Source organism: Xenopus tropicalis, chromosome 9, assembly GCF_000004195.4.
Source record: "Xenopus tropicalis strain Nigerian chromosome 9, UCB_Xtro_10.0, whole genome shotgun sequence".
NCBI classification, from domain to species: Eukaryota; Metazoa; Chordata; class Amphibia; order Anura; family Pipidae; genus Xenopus; species Xenopus tropicalis.
In genome coordinates, this window is record NC_030685.2 from 15,207,393 (window position 1) to 15,231,565 (window position 24,173).

Here is a 24,173-nt window from a genome sequence, read left to right on the forward strand (position 1 = left end):
TTCTTCAAATAACCTAAAACTAGAAAGTTATGCAGTGCAGCACAACAGGCAAAGTGTGTCCTGGACTTAGTAACCCATGGCAACCAATCAGATATTTTCCTTATCATTCTGCCAGCACTAGAGCAGTAAAAGCTGACTTCTGGTTGGTTGGTGTGTGCTACAGGGCTGCAGTAAGCTCTGGCCATTTTACTTCAAGAGCAAGGAAGGTGGAATCACTTGGGGTGGCAAATTGTGTGGCAACCACAGTGATTTTAGTTGCTTACCTCAGACCTGGGTTATTTTTCTTACTGCCAAGCCGCCACACACTTCTGGTGGCCTTTTATCCACTGTGCTTGCCTATGCGCAGTACATACATTGGCAACTAATTTCTGTACTATGACATGCATTCCTTCGGGGCGGCGAAGAGGATGCTGGGCCACTGGGGGTACAAAAAAAGCCTATAGTTGCCCATAGGAAGAGGACCTTGCTTATATGGCCCTTGTCTGACAGGATTTTCTAACCTGCCCTGCTGATTGGCCATTGGGAGAGCCTTATACACGTGCTGATAAGCTGCCACCTCAGCCTAGAAGGGCAAAATTGACAGATTTGATTGCCTCATCTATGGCCTTCTTTACTTTCTTAATGTATAAAGGCTGCAAGGAAAATACGTCCGAAGAAGTGAATGCCGCTCGACCGCTTCACTTGCTGTGCCATAGCCGGGCAGCTTCATTCTATATAAAGTCCCTCTGCCATGTTTTATTACACAGCGCCCTTGTTCTGTTTGACCTTGGGTGGCCAAAGCCTTTGCTCCTCTGCTGAACAATGAACTTTTGTATTGCCGCTTCCAGGGGCCGCAGAACTCCTGTAAATTCTCCTCTCCCAGTGTCTGACCTGTTTGCAGGCAAAGAGCCACTGGGGGGAAAAAAAAGCAAGTTTTAGGCCATGATCAGGGGATCTTTTATCCTTTTCATCCCCGCATGTGAAACATGAAGCTTCTCTTTATTAGAGTGCGTCTCCTTTCTGGAGAGCGCAGCCTTAAATGGGCATCAAAAGAATGGGAGCCATGAGCTGTGACGAGAGATGCCGCTGCCTGGTATTAGAATGGCTTCCCGGGACCAGGTCGGCCGCCAGGTCACAGTTTGTCTGCACTTCGTGGCAAACCTTCATGGACGTCTCCCAAAGTCTGGAACTGGTCCTCCTAGGGGCAAAACGCTGTGTGTGCGTGGGGCCTGAACAGCATTCACTGCAATGAGATTTGGTTTTCTGTATAGTCAGGATATTAAAGAAGTGTAACTGGAAGGGACCTCAATTTTTGGACATATCCAACCTGTACTCTGACCCGAAAAAAAATATCTGCAAAGCTTCCAGAGGATGTGCTGTGGCAATGATCCCCAACCAGTAGCTCTGGGGCAACATGTTGCTCACCAACCCCTTGGATGTTGCTCTCAGTGCCCCCAAACCAGGGAGTTATTTTTGAATTCCTGACTTGGGGGCAAGTTTTGGTTGAATAAAAACAAGATTTACTGCCAAATAAAGCCCCCTGTAAGCTGGCAGTGTGCATAGAGGCTGCCTAATAGCCAATCTTAGCCCTTATTTGGCACCTCCATGAACTTTTATGGTGCTTGTGTTGCTCTCCAAGTCTTTTTACATTTGACTATGGCTCACGAGTAAGAAAGGCTGGGGATCCCTGTCCTATGGGATCAAGGAACTAGTAGGCCCCAGTCCCGGTCACTTCACACAAGCCATTTCCTTCTTATGACCCTATACCATTTTCTTCTTACTGTTGGAGAGTGGGTCCTGGATCTCATGTTCTCTTGTGGGCCCAAGGAGACCCAGTCCGACCCTAAAATCCTGTTCCCTGTACCTTGGTTCCCACCTAGAGAGGGATTTACTCGGTAAATAATCCTCTGATATTTGAATAGTTCTAGTTCCCCATCAGGGCCCAAATATGTACTGGTTGCTCATATCCAGGGCAGTTCCAGTTTCCAACTGAGCTGGAAATCTACTTGGTAGAGGATGATAACTGCACATAGATCCAAATGGATTAATGTACTTGGCCTGTCTGGTTCTGTTTGAGTGCATATAGCCAGGCAGAGCGAATGTGTGATCATGGCATCTCGGTGTGCACAATTTATTTGTACTTGGATACATCAGAATCCCTTGAGGCTACATTTAGCACCCATATAGGGTGTTGTGGGTGAACCATTGTGTGATACGGTGGTCTCCTGCATTGCATTTATGCAGAGCTACATTTAGAGATTACAGTATCTCTTTAAGAGCAGGGGGACCCCCACCTTCCAATATCCACTTGGAAATACAGCTGTAGTCGGCCCCCTCTTTGAACTCCTCCACCGAGCCTTCTCCTAAACATCTGGCTGAGGCCTCTAATGCTCATTGAGAGGCTTTGTTCTTGACAAATAGGTAATATTTAGGTGATGTATGCTGTCTGCCAAGGGGGGTTCTCATTGTTATAAACACGCAGAGTATCTATTACTCGGATCAGCTGTTCTGTTCAGGCTCAAGAGAGCAGCGCCTGACTCGCTGAAAACCCGCACAGGCGGCATGAGCAAAATTCCCCCGGCTCTTGAGTCACTGTGTGTGATGGCTTAACTGATAGGGAAATGTCGGCAGGTTAATAAATAACACATGATAGCCCAATGTATAGCATGCCTGTAGTGAAGAATATTAACCTTCCCGCTATGGAACCAATACAGATAGAGAGGGACCCCTCTCCGCTGGCCCATAACTCTCACTTTAATTGGATATTCTGCACTTACTCCCAGGCCCCTTGGGATTAAATGGGCATTCAGGCCTGGGTCCATTTTTTAATGATTGTTAGTTAGTAATCCACTCTCAATATATATTATTTTACCTCCCTGATATCTAATTAAATGTATTTGAAGAAAAATGTAAGTATAGCAAATTTGAGTGTTTACATATGGGTGCTTCCACATAGCATTGTGCGTGTACTTGGAGGTACCTGAACAGTTCCATAATCAGGCAGGCTTTATGGGGCAGTGCTGACTGATGAGAGCTTGCCTTTAGCAGAACTATTGCCCCGCAGAATGTATAGTCAGTGCTCAGTAATTAAAGGGTTTAGGTAATTGTTCTGCTGAAGAGAGGGAGACAGCTATCAGAACTTACTCTGGGTTATCCAGGTGTCATGGTGGCACCCATATGTGATAAACATGCATTAAATACATGCACACAGGAGCTCAAATGAGAATTTATTAGTAAAACACATTATACTGAGGAAACAATGAATCCAACATTCTGTGTGTACCGATGAAGTGGGAGAATGCTGTTGGGCATGGAGGAACTGTGAACTGCTGGGGTGGGAGGAACTTTGAACCGCTGGGGTGGGAGGATACTGTGTGTGTACCGCTGGGGTGAGAGGATGCTGTGTATGTACCGCTGGGGTGGGAGGATGCTGTGTATGTACCGCTGGGGTGGGAGGATACTGTGTGTGTACTGCTGGGGTGGGAGGATGCTGTGTGTGTGCCGCTGGGGTGGGAGGATGCAGTGTGTGTGCCGCTGGGGTGGGAGGATGCAGTGTGTGTGCCGCTGGGGTGGGAGGATGCAGTGTGTGTGCCGCTGGGGTGGGAGGATGAAGTGTGTACCACTGAAGAGTGCCACTTCTTGATCAGTAAGACTCAGTATATTTTTTTCTTCCCATGCAGAAATGGCAGAGAAGGTTCTTCATCCTGTACGAACATGGGCTGCTGAGATACGCACTGGATGAGATGGTAAGCCAAACCTTTCATTGCTATTTCTAACTCCTCATGTCCTCGGCTGTTGATCAGTTTGGGACCACGGCTGTAACAGTTCCGTGTCACCTGTTTTAAGGGTTAATATATTTTCTGGATTGTTTTGGACTTCTGATCCTCAGCTTGTGTCCATTACTCACGCGGCCTGTGTTTTGGTTACTTTTATTTGCCTCTGCTTAGCTAGCAGGTTATGTCAGCCAATTAGATTTTTGCTTTCATCTTTCTAACTGCAGTCGACCGGTGAAAATAAGTTGCTGATTGGTTACTGTTACTGAGATAAGTCTTTCTACGGCAGTCAATTGGGTTAATTAGGCTTTGCTCTAACTGTAGGCATCACAGTTTTGTAGTTGTGTGTTAGCTGCCTTAATTACATGTACTTACCAAGGTACACAGCCCGCGGCTCATCTGCTGCCACTAGAATACAACTCTCATTATCCTTGGCACCTGGCACTGGAAAGCCTTGGCACGGCGGCAGAACAATAGCTTGCTGTGTTTCAGGGCGCACACACACACACAGTTAGCAAGGGGGTGTTGGGAGTTGTAGTTTCGGATTCAGCAGTTGGCACTCAAACAGCTTATGTTCTGTAGTGTCCCTCCCCTGCAACAGCTGCAGACAGTAACACGTTCCACAGGCTGGACGCTTGTCAGAGCTTTCTGCCGAGTGAGTTTGGCTGGGTGTGAGCTTGTTATTAAAGGCAGAGTTGCACAGGAAAGAAATGTATCTTAAAGCACTTCTGTCCGCCAGTGTTCCATGGCACCGGCAGCGCATTTCTCACATAACTGGGGGACTGTGTAAACGGCTGTCTGTACAAGTGGCAGTGCATCCCCACCCCTCGCTGTGGGCCTGAAAGGCAGCTGAAATAGTGTATGGAGGGGATTAAAGGGGTTCAGCAGGGGTGGACACTTGAATACAGCTATTATCCTTTTTCATTCTAATTTGAAGGCCTATGTGTTTTCTGCTATAATGCCTTGCAAATAACCTGTCTGTATGTTTTCTTTTTGGATTGTGAAAGAAAATCCAAGCACCTTGCAAAAGTGCCCAGTTCGGAACTGAACTCACAACCCCAGCACTGGGAGTCTTGAGTTCAATTCTGACCTGGGCAAAGTTGCTTGAAAGTTCTTCTACAATCTAAAAACATACAGGCAGGTTAACTGGCTCCTGATAAAACTCTATGAATGTGATAGGGACCTTAGATTGTAAGCTCCTTCAGCGCAGGGGCTGGTGTATAATCTCTGCATAAACTCGTCGGTGCTATATAAATAAAGCATAATAAATATGTCTTGCCAGTTGCCTCTTCTTAACTTGTGTGCAAAGAATCACTGGGATTCAGAGCTATCAATCACTCTCAGATGAAAGCACCCCCCTCCCCTTCCATGTATATAAGTTAGGAGTAAGCCACGGATCCATGAGTACTTAAGCAGCCAGCGGGGTAGTTACAGTAAAAACCACCAGCCGAACCCATTAAGTGCAAATGACGGAAAGTGGAATTTATGAATGTTATACAGCCCAGCAGCAATGGAATCCACAAGCCAATAAACATGGAAAAAAGAGGTTGGAAGAGCCGAAGGACTCTGAGATGCAGCAGTAAAAAAACAACAACCCTGTTCTTTGCCTTTTAGAGGTAGCAGCTGTCACAGGCTATTATCCCAGGCTCCGTTTGGGGGTACATCTACCATTTGCTGTAGGTTTCCTTTGCTTGTATATATCTTCTCCCTATGGCTGCGGCCCTGACTTAAAAAGGAATTGTTCACCTTTGAGTTAACTTTTAGTATGATGCAGAGAGTGATATTCTGAGACAATTTGCAATTGGTCTTCATTTTTTATTATTTATAGTTTTTTAGTTATTTCATTTTTAGTTCAGGAGCTCCCCAGTTTAGAGTTTCAGCAGTTATTTGGTTGCTAGGGTCCAAGTTACCTTAGCAACCAGAGAGTGGTTTGGATGAGACTGGTATATGAATAGGAGAGGGACTGAATAGAAAATAAAGGTAACCATAACAATAAAACTGCAGCCTCACAGAGCAATAGTTTTTTGGCTGCTGGGGTCAGTGACCCCCATTTGAAAGGTGCAAAGAGTTAGAAAAAGAAGATGAATGATTCAAAAACTATAACAAATAAATAATGGAGACCAATGAAAAAGTTGCTTAGGATAGGTCATTTTATAGCAGGGATCCCCAACCTTTCTTACTCGGGAGCCACAGTCAAATGTAAAAAGACTTGGGGAGCAACACAAGCACCATAAAAGTTCATGAAGGAGCCAAATAAGGGCTGTGATTGGCTATTAGGCAGCCTCTATGCACCCTATCAGCTTACAGGGGCTTTATTTGGTACTAAATCTTGTTTTTATTCAACCAAAACTTGCCCCCAAGTCAGGAATTCAAAACTAACTACCTGGTTTGGGGGCACTGGGAGCAACATCCAAGGGGTTGGGGAGCATCATGGTGCCCCCGAGCCACTGGTTGGGGATCACTTTTCTGTAACATACTAAAACATCCCCGCATGATTGCCATTAGTAGATAGGTGCTGGCTGGGAAAGGGTTTTAGTACAAAAGCGAGAAATTTGGCGGCGCGCGCGTGTGATATGAATGCCGGAGCATGTCCGTACCTGCGGCCCGACTCTGTATAGAACATTGTACATTCCTTGGGCCCTCCTCTTCCTCACTGTAGGTCTGTATGCCCGTGCCGGCATAAACTATCTGCCTTCTGTGCCTGGGCTGATACATTACTGTGGTGGCTGTGAGAAATGACAATATTTAACTATTCACCCCTAGCCATTCCCTAGTGTTTCTAAACTATTACTTCAGTCTGGTATCTGAGGGGTTAACGGCCCGATGACCGCGCTGTCCTACTGTAGCACAATGGTGTAACCAAATCATGTGGAAGGCTCCGGTAAGGTTAGACCAAGTGGGCTCAATTATTAATGGTGAGTGACACAATAAAGTCTCGCATGAAGCGTGTCGTCTCCCAGCAACTGTTAACGGGGGTGCGTGTTCCAGCAGAATATCTACGAGATGCACCTTACAAGGGAGCAATGGAAGGGATATTCAAGGGTGCTTAGTACATAATGGAACTGCACTAAAAAAAAGGGGTGCATGAAGCGCCACATCGACACCTACGTATATGCTGTGTTATTGGGCGCAGCTATAACATTATGGCTGAGAATTTAGTTGAACATGTACTTCTTATGTATTTTGCCCAAATTATAGGTTTCTTTATGGCCATCGTTATGTTACTACTAAACAAACTCCACCCGCTTTCCCATGATTCTTTGAGAAAGTCATATGGTGTAGTCGACTCCAAGGCGACCAAATGCACCTCATATGCTTTAGTTGCCCCACTTCTTTACCTAGTATTTGAATGTGTCACAGGTTCCAGTTCCCATGGGCGGGACAGCCAGGGTTAAAAGGGGCAGAATGATCGCCTTATGAGGGTGAGTCGTAGTTACCAATAAGCCGCAGAGCTTTAATTGGTTGCTGTGGGTTACACGAACTGGAGAAACCTTGGCCCAAGCATATTTGTGTCATCTGCGGTACATAGACAGTGGTTGAACCGTTCTTTAAAGGAAAACTATACTACCAAAATGAATACTTAACAGTTCATATCATATTAAGTGGCCTATTAAAGAATCTCGCCAAACTGGAATATATATATCCATAAATATTGCCCTTTTACATCCTCTCCCCATTTGGTAATGGGTTGTGTGCCCCCTTTAGAGATCATATGACCAGAAATAATGCAGCTCTAACTGGAACGGGAAGTAGTATGGGAGGCAGAACTCTGTCCACTCATTGGCTGATAGGGCCTAGCATTTGTGTGTGCCCTTGGTTTGTTTGTGTGCACTGTGAATCCTATGATCCCAGGGGGCGGCCCTTAATTCTTCTAAAAATGTATTTTTTTATGAAAATGGTTTATTTAGATGAAGCAGGGTTTTTACATATGAGCTGCTTTATGCAATATATTTGTTATAGAGGCCTACATTGTTTGGGGGTATAGTAAAGCCAACCAACCTGTACCCCCAAGCTTTCAACCAATTAAAGGTTTGCCCCCACCTAATCCACCGCTGCTACAGAACTGTCTCTTCACACAGCTGACAGCCATTGATTGGCCAGCATGCCATGCATTGTCAGTAACCCCCAGAGCCATTTTAGCTTGCAGCCAATGCTGCTCTTACTGAGCATGTTATGATCACAGACCAGAGCAAATGGATGGGACCGTGACTGAGCCGTGATGTAACCCTAGGATTCCTTTCATGCCAACAACAGTCTGCATGGCCACGTTCAGGCATTTGTTTGCCACCTCAGAAATGTTGGTGGGGAGTATGCCCTGTGCGCCATTGGCTTTACTGCTTTAGCTTTCAGGTATTTCCATATATAGTAGTCTCCAGGTGTTCCATGTGGTAGATAATCCATTTACAGCCCCAAGAATGGTGTTTTAATTAGTTGCAATATGATAGCCGCTCTCGGGCTGCAGATGGTCGTGCCGGGCCTGTGTCCATCTCAAGCCGGCTTATTCATCAATATTGAATGGACTACATGAAAGTGAACTTTCACTGTGTCTCAGAATTATAGGGGGCTTATCCATCGCTCAATTCTTGGAGATAATAGGGAAACCGATTCGCCTTTGTGTTGACCACTTTCCATCTTGTTGACATACTAATAGGTACAGAATGTTAATACTGATTGGCAAATCTTGGCTGTGTTAGTGGATGAGACCATTAGTAGTAAGTCATAGTAAATCTCTGTCAGCAGTAATGGGGGCTGGGTCGCTCTGCTGGGAATAATGCGCATTTAGGGAAAACAAATGCTTGCAATGCATTGGAGACTTGCCTAGGAAATTGCACGGGGCTGGGTTGTGCTCTCTCCTTATAGATGGGCCTTTGGTTCTCCACTGAGCCTAGATCTAAGCTGAGTGACTCTTAACCTAGTAACGTATTATTATTATTATTATTATTATTATTATAAACAGTTGTCAGTAAGTGACGTAGAAGCCACGTCGGGCTGCTCTGGCACTAGTGTTCATTATGAGTGAAATAACTTGGCGCCCTTGTTGCTTACCTTCCCTGATCAGCATTGGGAAGAAAGCCAGATGGAAAGGGAAATGAGTGTGTGCATTTCTGCCCGCGACTCTCTAATCTCCTGCAAAGCCAATCCACGCTTACTCTGCTAAGGGTTATAACATGAGCGCTTGTCCTTTGGCAGCAGTGACTTTAGAGTCTGAAGGAGATAAAGGTGCATTGGGTGCTGGAGGCACTGGGAGGGGGATGGGGTGTAAGGTCACCTATAGGAAGTGAAGCTGAGCAGGTTACCACGTATAACCTGTATGTAATTAGACTCTGCCTGTACCTGGCTGCAAAGTAGGGTTATGGCTTGTTAGGGGTTAACACTTATATTGAGGTAGGGGATTGCTTGTGTTGGCTGAAGCAAATGTGGTCCTTTGTGCTCTGTGTTGGCACACACTACCTATTAGTGGTTTTATTAAACTTTTTGCCAATCGCTTTGCTTTTCCGGTTATTTAAAGCATTTGCCACCCCACTCTTAGTTCAGTGTCGCAAAGTGGCACTCTCCAGGGGCGCCTATGCCTGGGCATTGCTCCCCACAGTGCTTAATAGTGCCCACGCTGAAGCCAGAGGGGATGGAGAGGCACTGTTATAAGATCAATGTCATGTTGGGCATTTTTTGGGCCCTGTGTTTTTTAGTAGCTCATTCGGTTGCACCAAATTACCTATGAGTTCAGGAGCATTTTCAGCCAGTTGGAGTGCATTTCTATCCAGGGCACCAAGAGACAATTTTATCCAAATGAGAGTTTAGTCCTGAAAGTGTCAGGGGATAAGGGCAACACAGCAGCAATACCTTGCAGGGCATGTTGATAATAATGCTGCAGTCCTGCTGTCTGTTGGGCCTAAGAGGGTCTGTGATGCAGATATTAAATTGCTGCCTCTCCTGGCAGAGACGTGAGTTCATTGCATGTGGCCTTCCTTCTGCCATTAGGTGTTGGGTTTCACTGCGCCGATCTCCCTGCAGCCAACGGGAGCCAAGGTTGCCGTTATATAATGATGCTCACGTAATTGTTCCGCAGGACTGTGCTCCGCTGCCAACAATGCTGCTCCCCCACGTTCTGTCCGGCAGTCCCGCATTTATTATATTATCTATAGAGCTAAGTGGGAAGAACGTTTTCTGCACAGCTCAGTACAGACCTGCTCGTCAGGGAATCTAGCCAGGGGTGTCCAATCTGCAATAAAACTATCCCAGCATAGGTATTCCCCTGTACTGAGCACAATTCAGCAGGAACAGCCCCCTAAGTTTGCTCATTGACTGCATAATAAAAAAAAACATGTAACTATGCTAGCAGGAACAGCCCATATCTTATACAGTTATTTATTATCTCAGATTAAAACTTCAGTGCAACACTGAAGCTCTTGTATTGATCAATGTAAGGGGCAAACTGTGAGTGCCTTTGCTTCCCATTAAAATGAATGGGGAATAATCAACCAATGGCTGGCAGCGTCAGGCAGGGATCCCTCAGGCAGGAATGTAGAATTGTGTGGTTATTTTTAGAGACAGCTATAGATTCTGTCTGTTGCGGAAGGACTTTGGACCTACCCATGGGGGCGGGAGGGCGCACAGTACAGATCTTTATAGATTGTTAAACTGCTGTTTCCAAAAGTGAGAGATGCTGGGAGTGGTAGTTCAACAGCAACTGTCCTGCCTGTGCTTTTGTGTTCATCTTAAAAGGCAGCCCTAGCATAACTGAAGGGCCCATTTCCTAATTGTAACCATATGAATTAGGAATCTGAGATAAACCACCCATGATTTCCTATCTCATCCCTTTTTTTCCCACTACACGGGGAGGAGGTTTCACGCACTGCGCGGGGCTAGAGCTGCCGCTTCCCATACTCCGTGCTGTGTTGACAGGTCTGTGGCAGAGCAGGAATGCCATGAATTGTTCCTTCTAATTACCCTAGTGCTCCTTACTAATGCCCCAGCTTAGATAAAGCAGCCGGACACAAAGAAATGGAGGGAACTTGACCTTTATGGGTCTTCTGTAATAACCCCAAACAGTGTGGGTTAATGTCACATAATACCAGCAAATTCCCATAATCCCCTGTGTATAGATTGCAAGCTCTTGCACACAAGCTTAATATTCTGTGGTAACTTTAATGGAAATCCATAAGTTCTGAAGAAAAACTAGCAATAAATGTTATATATATCCTATTAAGAATTAAATAATCTAGTTAGACTGGTATATAAGTAGCAGTAGATATTGCCCTTTTATGTATTTCCCTACAGCCGCCATTTTGTGATGGTCTGGCTGTGTCACTTTACTGATCACCTGACAGGAAATAATGCAGGTTCTATGTGTAGCAGGGAGTTGTGTTGGGTTAAAAGACCTGCCCTTCAGGTCCAGACTGAGAATCAAAATAGTCCCTGGCATTTCAGTTACACAGAGGCCCAAACAGCCCCCACAGGCCTAATAAATAATGATGGTCTATGGCAGCTTGCAGCAGCCCCTCTGGCATTTGCCACAACCCTCAGATTGTCAGTTCCAGTTTGGTGCCAATCTGGCCCCGAGCTCAGGAGAATTATGTGCTGGGTTGGGGGGGTTGCTTTGGGGTAGAAGGACCCTTGCCAAGCAGAGTTGGAAAGCTGGTTGCTGCCCATATTGCCCTATGCAAGTGCCAGCAACCCAGCATCTTAAGCACTTCTAACTGTGTTGGGGCTAGACATTTTGGGCAGAAATTTCAGCATTATCTTATTGAATAGTCTTTGCATTGCTGGTTTCTGCTACAGTGTTTTTATAGACCTGTGCAGAAGCATTGTCAGGCTGGAGTCTTGGCTGTGGAGACTACTACATTGTTTGAATAGTCAGAACCAGCTATGAGTGCAGGGCACGTTTTTCCAGTAGGAATCACATGTACAAAATTGTTGGTAATTGTTGTACAGGTATGGGATCCCTTGTTCGGAAAACCATTTTCCAGAAATCTCAGAATTACAGAAAGCCTGTCTCCGTAAAAAATTCAGATTTTCAAACTTGATTGTTTTTTTTTTTCTCTGTAATAATAAAACAGTACCTTGTACTTGATCCCAACTAAGATATAATTACCCCTTATTGGGGGCAGAACAATCCTATTGGGTTTATTAAATGGTTAAATGATTCCCTTTTCTCTGTAATAATAAAACAGTACCTTGTACTTGATCCCAACTAAGATATAATTACCCCTTATTGGGGGCAGAACAATCCTATTGGGTTTATTTAATGGTTAAATGATTCCCTTTTCTCTGTAATAATAAAACCGTACCTTGTACTTGATCCCAACTAAGATATAATTACCCCTTATTGGGGGCAGAACAGCCCTATTGGGTTTATTTAATGGTTAAATGATTCCCTTTTCTCTGTAATAATAAAACAGTACCTGTACTTGATCCCAACTAAGATATAATTACCCCTTATTGGGGGCAGAACAGCCCTATTGGGTTTATTTAATGGTTAAATGATTCCCTTTTCTCTGTAATAATAAAACAGTACCTGTACTTTATCCCAACTAAGATATAATTACCCCTTATTGGGGCAGAACAGCCCTATTGGGTTTATTTAATGGTTAAATGATTCCCTTTTCTCTGTAATAATAAAATAGTACCTGTACTTGATCCCAACTAAGATATAATTACCCCTTATTGGGGGCAGAACACTCCTTTTGGGTTTGATTAATGGTTTTTTAATTTTTTTAGTAGACTTAAGGTATGGAGATCCAAATTACGGAAAGACCCCTTATCCGGAATACCCTTGGTCCTGAGCATTTGGATAATGGGTCCTATACCTGCCTCAAAATCTTTCTTTCTGCCGGCTCTTCAGTCATGTTTTTTTTTCTCTTTGTTAAAGGTGTGATTGTTTAATCTAAATTAAAGGGAGGGGCCATGAAGCAAAAATATTCTAAGATAATAAGGAACTTGTTGGGCAGCCTCTTATCCTTTTTCCCTTTAACCCTTGGCGAATCTTCCGCACGACAGGGAAGGGGTTAAGGGCTGATGTCATATCCCTAAGAGAGTCCATCTGTTCGTAGTGCCACTAACAGCTGTTGCTAGCGCCTGAGTCTGGCTCTGTGAGACTCCTGCAGTAGCTGCTCTGGGTAATTACACAGGAAAAATTGCTCCCCACAAAGCCTTGAAAAAATTACGGTTTTGTTTTTGATCGTCCCAGCCATTCCTGGGCAAATTGCAGCAAATGCGATCATTCCGGAGTTTCCCTGTTATGGGCACATTCATGGTTTGAGCGCAAATCGTAGATTATAGGCATTTAAAGGGGCAGTTCGCATTAATATTAACTTTGAGTAAGATGCAGGCAGTGAGACAATTTGGTCTTTATCTTTTTTTTTTTTTTTTTTTTTTTTTATAAATATATTTTTGTTATAAAAGGTTGTTCCACACCTCTCCAGTTATCTGGTTGCCAGGGTCCAAAGTACTCTAGCAACCAGGCAGTGGTTTGAATAATAGACTGGATATAAGTATTAAAGGAGAAGGAAAGGTACAATCACCGAGGGGGGGGGGTGACAAAATATTAGGCAACCCCCATTCACTGTAATCGCTTACCTTATACCAGCCCAGGGTGTAAGGTAAGCAATGGGAGGTGCCTAATTTTTTGGGCCCCCGCACAAGTGGTTGTACCTTTCCTTCTCCTTTAAAAATTATTAAACTTCACAACAGATTTTTTCTGTCATTATAAACTGCATGCCAGAAAGTGACAAGTAATTCAAATATATATATATGACCACTTAAAGAGTTGTTAAAATAGATGTATTCTTTAACATAATAAAAGTGAACTTAAAGGTCAACTAACCCGCTGAAGATAAACTATACCTTTTAAAATGAATGCTTATTAGGTCATTTTTAAGTGATCTATTAAGCTATCTGACCACGTTGGCTTATATATCAGTAGATTTTACCCTTTTACCTTGAGTCGCCATTTTGTATACTCTTGTGTACTTCCGTTAGAGATCACCTGACAGGAAATTATGCATCTCTTAATTGTAACCAGAAGAAATCTGTAAGTAAAAGACAGTGCTCTGTCCATTCATTGGCTGCTATAACCTAGCAAGTACGTGTGCCCTGGGTTTGTGTTAGCACAGTGAATTTTATGAGCCATGGGGGTGGCCATTAGTATTTAAAATGGCAGCTTTCTATTCAGGACTGTCCAATCGTACAAGTACATTTTTTTTGTAAAAAAAAATTGTTTTTTGGATGAAGCTTTATTTAATATATTGTCTGTTGTATGTAATATATTTTTATAGAGCCCCACAGTGTTCAGGGGTATAGTCCCTTTAAGGCAAATTGCAAGTCATGGATTGCCATGGATTTCTGTTAATGAGAGAACACAACTAACCTTGAAACATCAATTCCATTTTGCGTAAGTTTCCATTAGCAGTCAGGCCTTTCCGTCTTCCTGCAAAACTCCCATTAAAGCATTGACGTGTATAATATTAACGCATAAATAACCGCCCCTGGGCTCGCGGCTTTGCCTACAAATCACCGCAGAATGGCAGAGACCGTATTGACATTGCAGGCACTGATCATCGAGCGATGGCCTCAATAACTCATAATTTGATTGGTTTGTGTGCTCGGAACTACAGTGGCTCTCGCAAGGTGCTGTTGGGAGGGTTTTCATTCAAACTAGTGACAAGTTCCTGGGTACGATTGAGGCCTGTGGAGAATACGCCCCGTTTGTCTAAAGCTCTTCCTACTGCAAAGGGCCTGGAAAAGAATAAATCCTGTGCCGCCTTTTGTGTTTTTTAATTTTGGAGTTGGCTCCTGTCCCAGAATCCTTAGCTAGTCACACCGGTGTCCTTAGAAGAAGGTTAGCAAGCCGGTGGCCCCTGTCTGTCGGCGTCCTACATCTCCTAACCCTATGCACGTTCTCTTCCCTCTCTGCACATACATAAATCTTTATTTTTCTTGCCTAAATTTAGGCTCATCCTTTCCTGCTGTAACTGTTTTTTTTTTTTTATTATCATTTTTATTCATTTCTAATGTGGGAAGTTACCCGGCTTTCAGGCCTTCGACCCCTTGAGATCCCACCCTTGGCCCCCTGCAGTCTGTGGGAAGCCTGCGCCCCGGGCTCTTCTCAAGCATTCCTATATTTGGATATTCTCCCCCCCCCCCCTTGGCTGCCTGCCTAATTGGTGCATTATTTTTACGTTTTCCCAGCTGTAGGGAAGGGGAAGTAGAGGGCTCAGTAACATACAGAGCAAGGCTCGTTGTGTGACACTGCGTTGGGGTTGCTGGGTGGTATTGGGGGGGGGGGGGGGGGAAGGATGTTGTGAAATTGGTCAGAGAGGGGAGTAAAACTGTACTTAAGGCCTGAGGGTCAGCTCTAATTACTTCCTTACCCCCAGAATTGTTCTGTTCCCATACACTAAATGCATCCTCGCATTGCCCAACTCAGGATAAGCACTAGGCCCAAGTCCTTGGCACTCACTGTAGTAGGGTTGCGCAGTACTGACATTTATGTCTTTTATGGTGCCAGCAAATAATTGCCAGTTATTCATATATAGTACTTATTCCCTGTACAGGTATGGGATCCGTTATCTGGAAACCAGTTATCCAGAAAGCTCACACTTACGGGAAGGCCATCTCTTATAGACTCAATTTTAATCAAATTTTTATAAATGATTTCCTTTATAAAAACAGTACCTTGTACTTGATCCCAACTAAGATATAATTACCCCTTATTGGGGGCAGAACAGCCCTATTGGGTTTATTTAATGGTTAAATGATTCCCTTTTCTCTGTAATAATAAAACAGTACCTGTACTTGATCCCAACTAAGATATAATTACCCCTTATTGGGGGCAAAGCAATTCTGTTGGGTTTATTAAGGGTGAAGACACACAGAGCTACTAGTAGCAGCTAATTGTCGTGGCTACTAAAACTGACAATGCTGATCATTTACTGATAATTATATCTACATGTGTATTAGCAGAGGCAATTCTCAGTATTGTCTATGGCAGAGGATTTTCTGCAGTTTAGTAGCCATGAAAAATTAGCTGCTACTAGTAGCCCAGTGTAATGTTGAAATGATTTTTTAGCAAAAGCCCTAAATGCCGCTGGTGACTAATCTCTCTGTGGGCCATTGCCCTTAGGGTATGGAGATCCAAATTATGGAAGACCCCTTATCTAAAAAAAAGTCCCAGGTCCTGAGTATCCTGTTAAAGATCAGTAACCCCTCCCCAAAAAGTAATTGTTAAGGGATATTTTATATTGATTTTATGGAAAATCTATTTCCTTAGCATTAGTGTTTTCTTATCAGCTTGAATTGTGGGTTTTCTTGTTCTGTGTGCTCAAGTTCTTATTGGACAGAGAGCTTTAATGTACGTAAGAAATCTTGGATGCAGTTCCCATAATCCTCAGCCAAAACGTGCTGTAGCAAATCAGAGAGACTGTCCAGGAGCCCAGCTGCTTCCTGCTCGGATCCAAATGTTCCAGGCTTGTTCCAAACTTTTATCAAGATTGTCTGGAACTGGGCACAGGCCTAGATAAACTTTCAACAGATTCCTAAAAAAGAAAAAAAAAAAATTACTTTTTCAGGGTTGGATCAAAGGGAAGTTTTCCACTGAAAGAGACAATAAAAGGTATGCAAGTTTTTCAGGAATTTCCAAGGCCAAGATTATATTGAGGGCTAGGTTACGTGGCTAAATTGACTAATCCCCTGACTTCTAATATCCTTATCATTTACAGTAGGGGGTACATTATCCCTTATAATACATGAGTGATACTCAGAGTTCCCTGTATAACTCAGCCTGCAGCCTTGTGCCTTTTATATGGGCACAGAACCCCTCAGTGACTGCTAATATCCTTATCATTTACAGTAGGGGGTACATTATCCCTTATAATACATGAGTGATACTCAGAGTTCCCTGTATAACTCAGCCTGCAGCCTTGTGCCTTTTATATGGGCACAGAACCCCTCAGTGACTTCTAATATCCTTATCATTTACAGTAGGGGGTAATTTACAATAGTAGGTTAACATTACCGGATCTTTTAAAATCCTGTGCAAATCAAAAACAATCCATTTCCATTCTGCACAGCCCACAACTTGTACTAGTTAGAAGTGTCCCGGATTGTTCTGATCCGGTAACCTTACCCTAGTGGTCTCTTCCAACAGTTCTTGGAAAATTCAGACCCATTGCCAGCCTGAGCCCCCCCACATACATATCCGTGTGAATCTGCAGGAGGATTAGGAGATGAAATGTGTGTGCAGCAGGAATTGGAAACAGATGTGAACCCTTTTCGCTGTCAAACAGGTCAGCTGTTCCTTGCTGAAAAAGGGCTGGAAGGTTTTTTTTTTTTTTAATTTTTAATAACTTTCTGGCCTTAAAGGGACAGTAAAGGAAACATGTATTATTGTATGGGGAGAGACAAGGGCTGCCCAACTGTTATGTCATTATAGATCAGCCAGATCTCATTAGGGGCAGCCTCCTCCTGATAGGTCTGTATAGACTCCAGTTAAGCCTTGAGGCCTAGCAAACCTTTGTGCTTGTATAATGAGCGAGAATTTATTGTCAAACGGGAACTCAAGCTTCATAACCAAAATTTGTTAAAGAGCCGCACACAACACAGAAACCCCCAATATACCTATCACTAATCTGTTCCTTCAAAAAGTATGAATAAATACCATTTTTATATGCTGAAATCCAGCTGCAAAACAGTTCTTCTCTTTCTGCATCATTTGAAATCCTGGCAGGGGAGGAGAGACTAAAACATTGATGTTACAACTTCTCCACAGCTTGAATGCAGGAACTACATAACCCACAATGCATTGCACTGTGATGTTCCTTTCCTTATTGACATCACGTGTGCAGGGAATTGTGGGATTGGGAGGATGCAGGCTGATGGCAGGCGACTACTGTTGCATTTTATTTGAGTCTCAAAGTAGCCAGCCAGATCAGCTGGGGAACAGGGGGCGGGGCTTAGGCATCTGTTCCAAACCATATTATTACATTACAGATCAGGAAAAGGCTGCATATTTTTAATTACTGTATATACTCGAGTATAAGCCTAGTTTTTCAGCACCCAAAATGTGCTGAAAAAGTCACCCTCGGCTTATACTCGAGTCGGGTGCCATGGGTCCCTCTAGACTAGCACCCTCTCTCCTTTGTGTGCAAATTAGGCCCCCCGCAACCAGATCCTCCAGTGCCCCTGGCCTAGGCTCCCACTAGCAATACTTATTTGCCCTTACATCTCCTCCGGGACTGGGTCTGCTGCCAGTTTGCCAATGTGCAATGAGCATGGGGTAGTACTCTTATTGTTTTTGTTGACCCTCTTCTCCACTTACAGAGCTAGTTTACTGTTTTTCTTGGAAATAAATATTTAAAAACATATACCCCACTGATGCCTCAATTAATGTAATTTTAAATAGGTTTTGCCAGTTTTCTTAGGTAAAATTAGGTACCTCGGCTTATATTCGGATCGGCTTATACTCGAGTATATACGGTAATGTATATTGCAGTTGCTTGAAATTGTTTTCTTTTTAAAAAGTTCAAGTTATGTTTTGGTTGAGTTCCCCTTTAATTTCCAGCTGTAGGGACTTTCCCTTGCGTCTGTAGAGGCCTTTTTGCTGCCAATATGGTTCCTCCTATGTATTTGCAAAGCCCTCCTGTTAGGGTTAGGCGGTTAACAGGACAGACCCAGTAAGGAACAGATTGACAGAACTTAGCCCAGAGCCCCTTCCGAGAGAGAAAACAAACAGAGAATGCATTCCTCCATGCAGACACTTAGGGCTACAAAGCTAACTTTTACAGCATGGGTGGGGGAGAATAATGAAGCGTCTTTGGCCTCCGCCGAGGAGGCGCCTACGGGTTTAAATCATGTCAGTAGTAGCGAGGTGTCTCTCTCGGGGTGTCGGGAACCTTTTGAATGTGGCTGCACGGTGACCTCTACCAGTGACAGGATCATAACAAGCCATTGTTCCACCCCTACGTTACAGAGTACACAGTAGCGCTCGGCCTGGTTCTGACGGTTCAGAGGAGGTACACCGATGACATTTCTCGGCAGGTTTCTCTAGTTACACACACACACACAACGAATAGTGATCATTTACCCTACATATATTCCATTCATGCCTTTTCCAACCTCTTTATTTTGCTATGGAATCTGTCACCAACAAAGTAACCGTCACCCCAACATTGCCCTGCCTGTTTGTTTCATTATGCCATAGTAGAGATCATAGAGTAGTCCTCCTTATATAGATAGTCACTCTCCCCTTCTGTCCAGGCAGGGTACAGAGTACTTGTTCTTTTGTAGGCCATTCATCATGGTCTGAGAGAGTGCATCTGTGGTTGCTTATTATTTATGCTTTGTTAACCTTACCCTCTGTGTGGGTACATCTGTTAAACTCTCTTTAGGTGCATCTTTGGTCATTTATTCTTTCCCTCTCTCTGGTCAGGGTATATCCCTGGTTCCACTAACATTTCCTTTTGTAGGATCAAGCTACAGCCGGTCTTTATGTGCCACTTTTTATCGGTAGCTTATGTCCATGGTTAAATTATCTTTGTGCCACTCAACTTGCCCTCTGGGCAGAACACATCTATCACTTATTCTGTAGAAACCACTTACCTTTCCATCTGTAATTTTTTCTTAGGAACCACTCTCTGTGCCCTCTGTCTGGATGCAGAAATAGGAAAAAATGTGGAGCACTAAGAGAGCTGGATTTAAAAACAGTCCTTTTATTAAGTCAAATATTAAAAAGTCACATGTACATTCATGGACCTGCACTTTCATGGCATCACACCACTTCCTGGGTGCTGGGAAGAGCACATCTATTACTTTTTCTTAGGAACCACTCACCTTACCCTCTGTTTGGAACTGGGCAGGGCACATCTATTCCTTACTCTGTAGGAACCACTTACCTCACCCTCAGTTTGGACTCTGGACAGAGCACATCTGTTATTTTTTCTTAGGAACCACTCTCCTTGCCAACTGTTTGCACTCTGGGTAGAGCCCAACTATCACTTATTCAGTAGGAACCACTCATCTTGCCAACTGTTTGGACTCTGGGCAGAGCACATCTATTCCTTATTCTTGAAACAATATATCCAAAGCCATTTGATTTCCCTGATGAGGACTAGCATGCTACATTGTTTCAAGAGTCAGAACCAGAGCACAGAAAGGCATAAACAGATGCCATGTTGCTTTTAGGGTAATCTAGATTACACTATAAATTAACTTTTCCCCCCAGCAGTAGGTTAATAGTCCAATCTTTCCCCCTTCCTGCTTATGAACTATGCCTGAGCCTTAAAATTTATCGGAGAGCTTTCGTCAGGCTGACACCTTTCCCTTAACACGCGGCTAAATCTTCTAAGTGTTTCTGCAAACTTTCCCTGGCACGGGAGATTAGAAGCCGTGAGTGATGGAGAGGCTTCTGGGGGTACAGATTTGATTTGCTAGAAAGTGGCCGTGTGATTGAGCAGAAAGCCGCGTCTGCAGGATAAATCCGCTCTCTCTGAATAGCCATATAAGGGCACGGACAGACCCCTTTCTGCTGGTGGAATCCGACTGCATTTTTTTTAAAAAAAAAAAGAAAAGCAGACGGATTAGTTATTTTGGGTATTGGGTCATATTCCAATTACACCCTCCTTAAGGGCATTTGTTTAGGGATATATAACCCTTTCCTGAAAACGCAGTCTGCCTTATGCTTTTAAAGGGGATGTCAACCCAAACATGATGCTTAATGAGAGAGTTTACATTTTGTGCAGCTCTCTGATTTACATTTGTTAAGAAAAATTCATTGATTTTTAAATGTTTTTGTATATGTAAGTGTGAGCTGTCTGGTTGGGCACCGGTCTATAAATACTGGCGAGCTGCCCGTGGATGGGTTAAGGTCAGGTACAGGTTGACCCGCACATCAGTCTGCAACCTTAATACTTGACTGTGGTTTGGCCATTGATCGGATAGGTTGGAGAAGTGTCTTTAAAAATTTCTCTAGTCTATCAGATCCTTACACAAACCGCCAAGGGACAGGAAAGCTGCACTCAGAACAATTAATAGGAGAAGATCTGAATAGAAAGATATTGCTTATTGTCTACATACACATTAATGTAAGGGGAAGCACCATTATAACAAGCATTTTGTACCTGGATGAAACTGGTAAAAAAAAAAAAAAGGTAAAGACACACGGAGCTACTAGAAGCAGCTACATGTCGTGGCTACCAAAATAGACAATGCTGATCATTTACTGATAATTGTCTGTGTGTTTTAGCAGAGGCAATTCTCAGTATTGTCTATGGCAGGGGATTTTCTGGCGTTCAGTAGCCGTGAAAAAAGTAGCTGCTACTAGTATCTCTGTGTGTCTTCACCCTAAAGGTAAAGACACAAGAGCTACTAGTAACAGCTTCTTTTTCATGGCTACTAAATGCCATAAGATACCCTGCCATAGATAATACTGAGAATTGCCTCTGCTAAAACACACGTAGAGACGATTATCAGTAAATGATCAGCATTGTCTATTTTAGTAGTCACAACAAGTAGCTGCTACTAGTAGCTCTGTGTCTTCACCCATATTTATCGGCTTTTTTTGGGAGTCATGGTTATGAGATGACCTCCTACTTTCCAGTTTTTTTTGTTGTCATTTTGAGCCGCTCCTTCTATAACTGAACTTCTAAAATAACTTTCTTCCCTTCCGACGCCTCCACACACTTCCTGTCTCGCGTTGCTTTGTCCTCTGGCGGCCTGTGGAGGTGCAATTACCCACGATCCCCGAGAGAAATCACAGGTGACTGTCATATTAGTCGAAGGCCCCTAGCCTCATTTCCTACAATCCCCCCATATCCTCTCACTAATGGCTTCTAAGGTGAATGGAATTGCCAGGCCTTGGTGACTAACTCTTTCTTCTCTCCTGAAGATCTGGAATGTGCAAATTGTGTTATAGGTGTCATTCCGTATTGATCTCTCCTTGTGACAGCCTCTAATTTCTACTGTCGGCTCCAGTAATTCTGAATATATGAATAGCAACCACGGACATGTCTATTCACATTTTTTTTGACTCATCCAATTTTTGTCCAACCCCTTACCCCGGTCACACACAGTAGCAGGATCCCCCTCCCCGTAATTTACATCCAAATTAATTTGAGCCCTGCAATTTAATAGTCAAATGCAAAGCAATAGATATGATTAGTTTGTAAATATATGTAAATGACTGAGTAATATAAAAGTATTTTCCTAATAAATGAAAATGTGGTGTGTCATTGGATAATCCCAAATGGAAACACTGCCATTTTAAGCTCTAAAATCTTGGGTTCGTATGAAGCAGAGTCCTTACACATGTACCAAGGCCAAGGGAACCCTACATGCCAGGTTACACAAGCTAGTGCAAGTATCTGATCCCTTATCCGGAAACCCATTATCCAGAAAGTTCCGAATTACAGAAAGGTCATCTCCCATAGACTCCATTTTAATCAAATAATTCATATTTTTAAAAATGATTTCCTTTTTCTCTGTAATAATAAAACAGTACCTGTACTTGATCCCAACTAAGATATAATTACCCCTTATTGGGGGCAGAACAGCCCTATTGGGTTTATTTCATGGTTAAATGATTCCCTTTTCTCTGTAATAATAAAACAGTACCTGTACTTGATCCCAACTAAGATATAATTACCCCTTATTGGGGGCAGAACAGCCCTATTGGGTTTATTTCATGGTTAAATGATTCCCTTTTCTCTGTAATAATAAAACAGTACCTGTACTTGATCCCAACTAAGATATAATTACCCCTTATTGGGGCAGAACAGCCCTATTGGGTTTATTTAATGGTTAAATGATTCCCTTTTCTCTGTAATAATAAAACAGTACCTTGTACTTGATCCCAACTAAGATATAATTACCCCTTATTTGGGGCAGAACAGCCCTATTGGGTTTATTTAATGGTTAAATGATTCCCTTTTCTCTGTAATAATAAAACAGTACCTGTACTTGATCCCAATTAAGATATGATTAATCCTTATTGGAGCCAAAACAATCCTATTGAGTTTATATTTTATTATTATGTTTATATACTTTTTTCAGTAGACTTAAGGTAGGAGATTCGAATTACGGAAAGACCCCTTATCCAGAGAACCCCAAGTCCCATGCATTCTGGATAACAGGTTCCATACCTTTAAATGGACAGAGGCGGGTCTTGTTGCTGTTTTCCATTAGTTTCCTGTCAGGTGATATTGAGAGAACATGAGTTGACTCACAAAACAGAGAATCAAGGATAATGATATCTATATTTTCTGGTATGGGTATGCCAGTTTGATAAGATTCCTTAATTGATCACAAATTAGGATATACATGATCTGTTTATGTTTTCAGTCAGAATATATAGTTCACCTTGAAAAAAAACCCCTATAATTACCTCAGCGCTGGGCAGAACTGGGCCTGCTGGGTTCATGGTGTGTGGTATTAATGGCCGCCTCTGTGAAGCAACCCTGCATCAGGGATAGGAAATCAAAGCTGTGCTATTGATTATGGCAGCAGCAGGATGGGAGGTGTAGTTTGCTGTAGGTGTAGTCAGATGATGGATTCCACCACATTTTCCTATTGCGTTACATTGACTTAATGAAGAGCCTGACCCAATGTGGGGTGCAACAGGGAACTAGAACCATAAAGCCATTGCTTTAGAGGGAACAATGTCTGCTGCAAGGCCTCCTTCCGCTTGCTTCTATTTTGGACGTTGTGCTCAGTTGGGGGGGTGAGGGACGTTCGCTTCTTCCTTGAGCACAGTGCAAAGGAATGGGCAGCCCTGCCAGCAGCAAGTTATTGTCCGGCTGCCATGGGTCGGGGCTTTGCACAGTCTAAATAATACATTTTTAGCTTTTCTTTGTATTGCGCCAGGAATGACCTGCCTAGCACTTTGCCTTTCGCTTAAGATATTTGTGGGATAAAGTGGGACTTCACTCTCCTTGTAAGGAAGGAAGCCTACGGCTGCCATGGCTTCGGTCATACATTCCAATATTTAGAAAGAATATTTAGGCCATGACCCACCACGCCGACAGCCTGCCCAAAACCAAGACCACTTTACTGTAAGCCCCTCTTTATCACGTTCTGCAATTTGTAATTGTACCCCCCTAATTTAGAACCGTTGGATGGCTGCGGACCTATCCCTTTTGTTGGCAAGCTGACATTTGGCATTACCCACATGTCAACTGAAACGGCTACGCCATAGCCTTGAGCCTTTCCCTTTAATTTCAATGCCTCATTCTTATTCTGAATGCACGTTTGTACATCGCTGCCAAAAATGCATCCCGTTATGAGCTATAAAAACCCATAGGTGTGCGTGGAATCCTGTCATTCCAACTCACTGGCACTCACTGCTCGCTGTGACTCAGTACTAATCTCAGGCAGGGTTCTGTTATATAACATACAAAGCACCACAGGGCCACGGTGCTGCCCCAAGGGGCTGAG

The 24,173-nt window shown here is 43.4% G+C and overlaps 1 protein-coding gene across 5 annotated transcripts in view; it reads left to right on the plus strand.

Annotated features, from left to right (window-relative positions):
- mprip (myosin phosphatase Rho interacting protein) overlaps positions 1–24,173 on the plus strand; it is a 91,355-nt gene that overhangs the window by 24,090 nt on the left and 43,092 nt on the right. For all 5 annotated transcript variants that reach the window (XM_031892805.1, XM_012970849.3, XM_002935836.4 and 2 more), the window contains exon 3: positions 3,660–3,725. In XM_031892805.1, the coding sequence (XP_031748665.1) occupies positions 3,660–3,725 (66 nt within the window). The remainder of the gene's footprint in view (positions 1–3,659; positions 3,726–24,173) is intronic.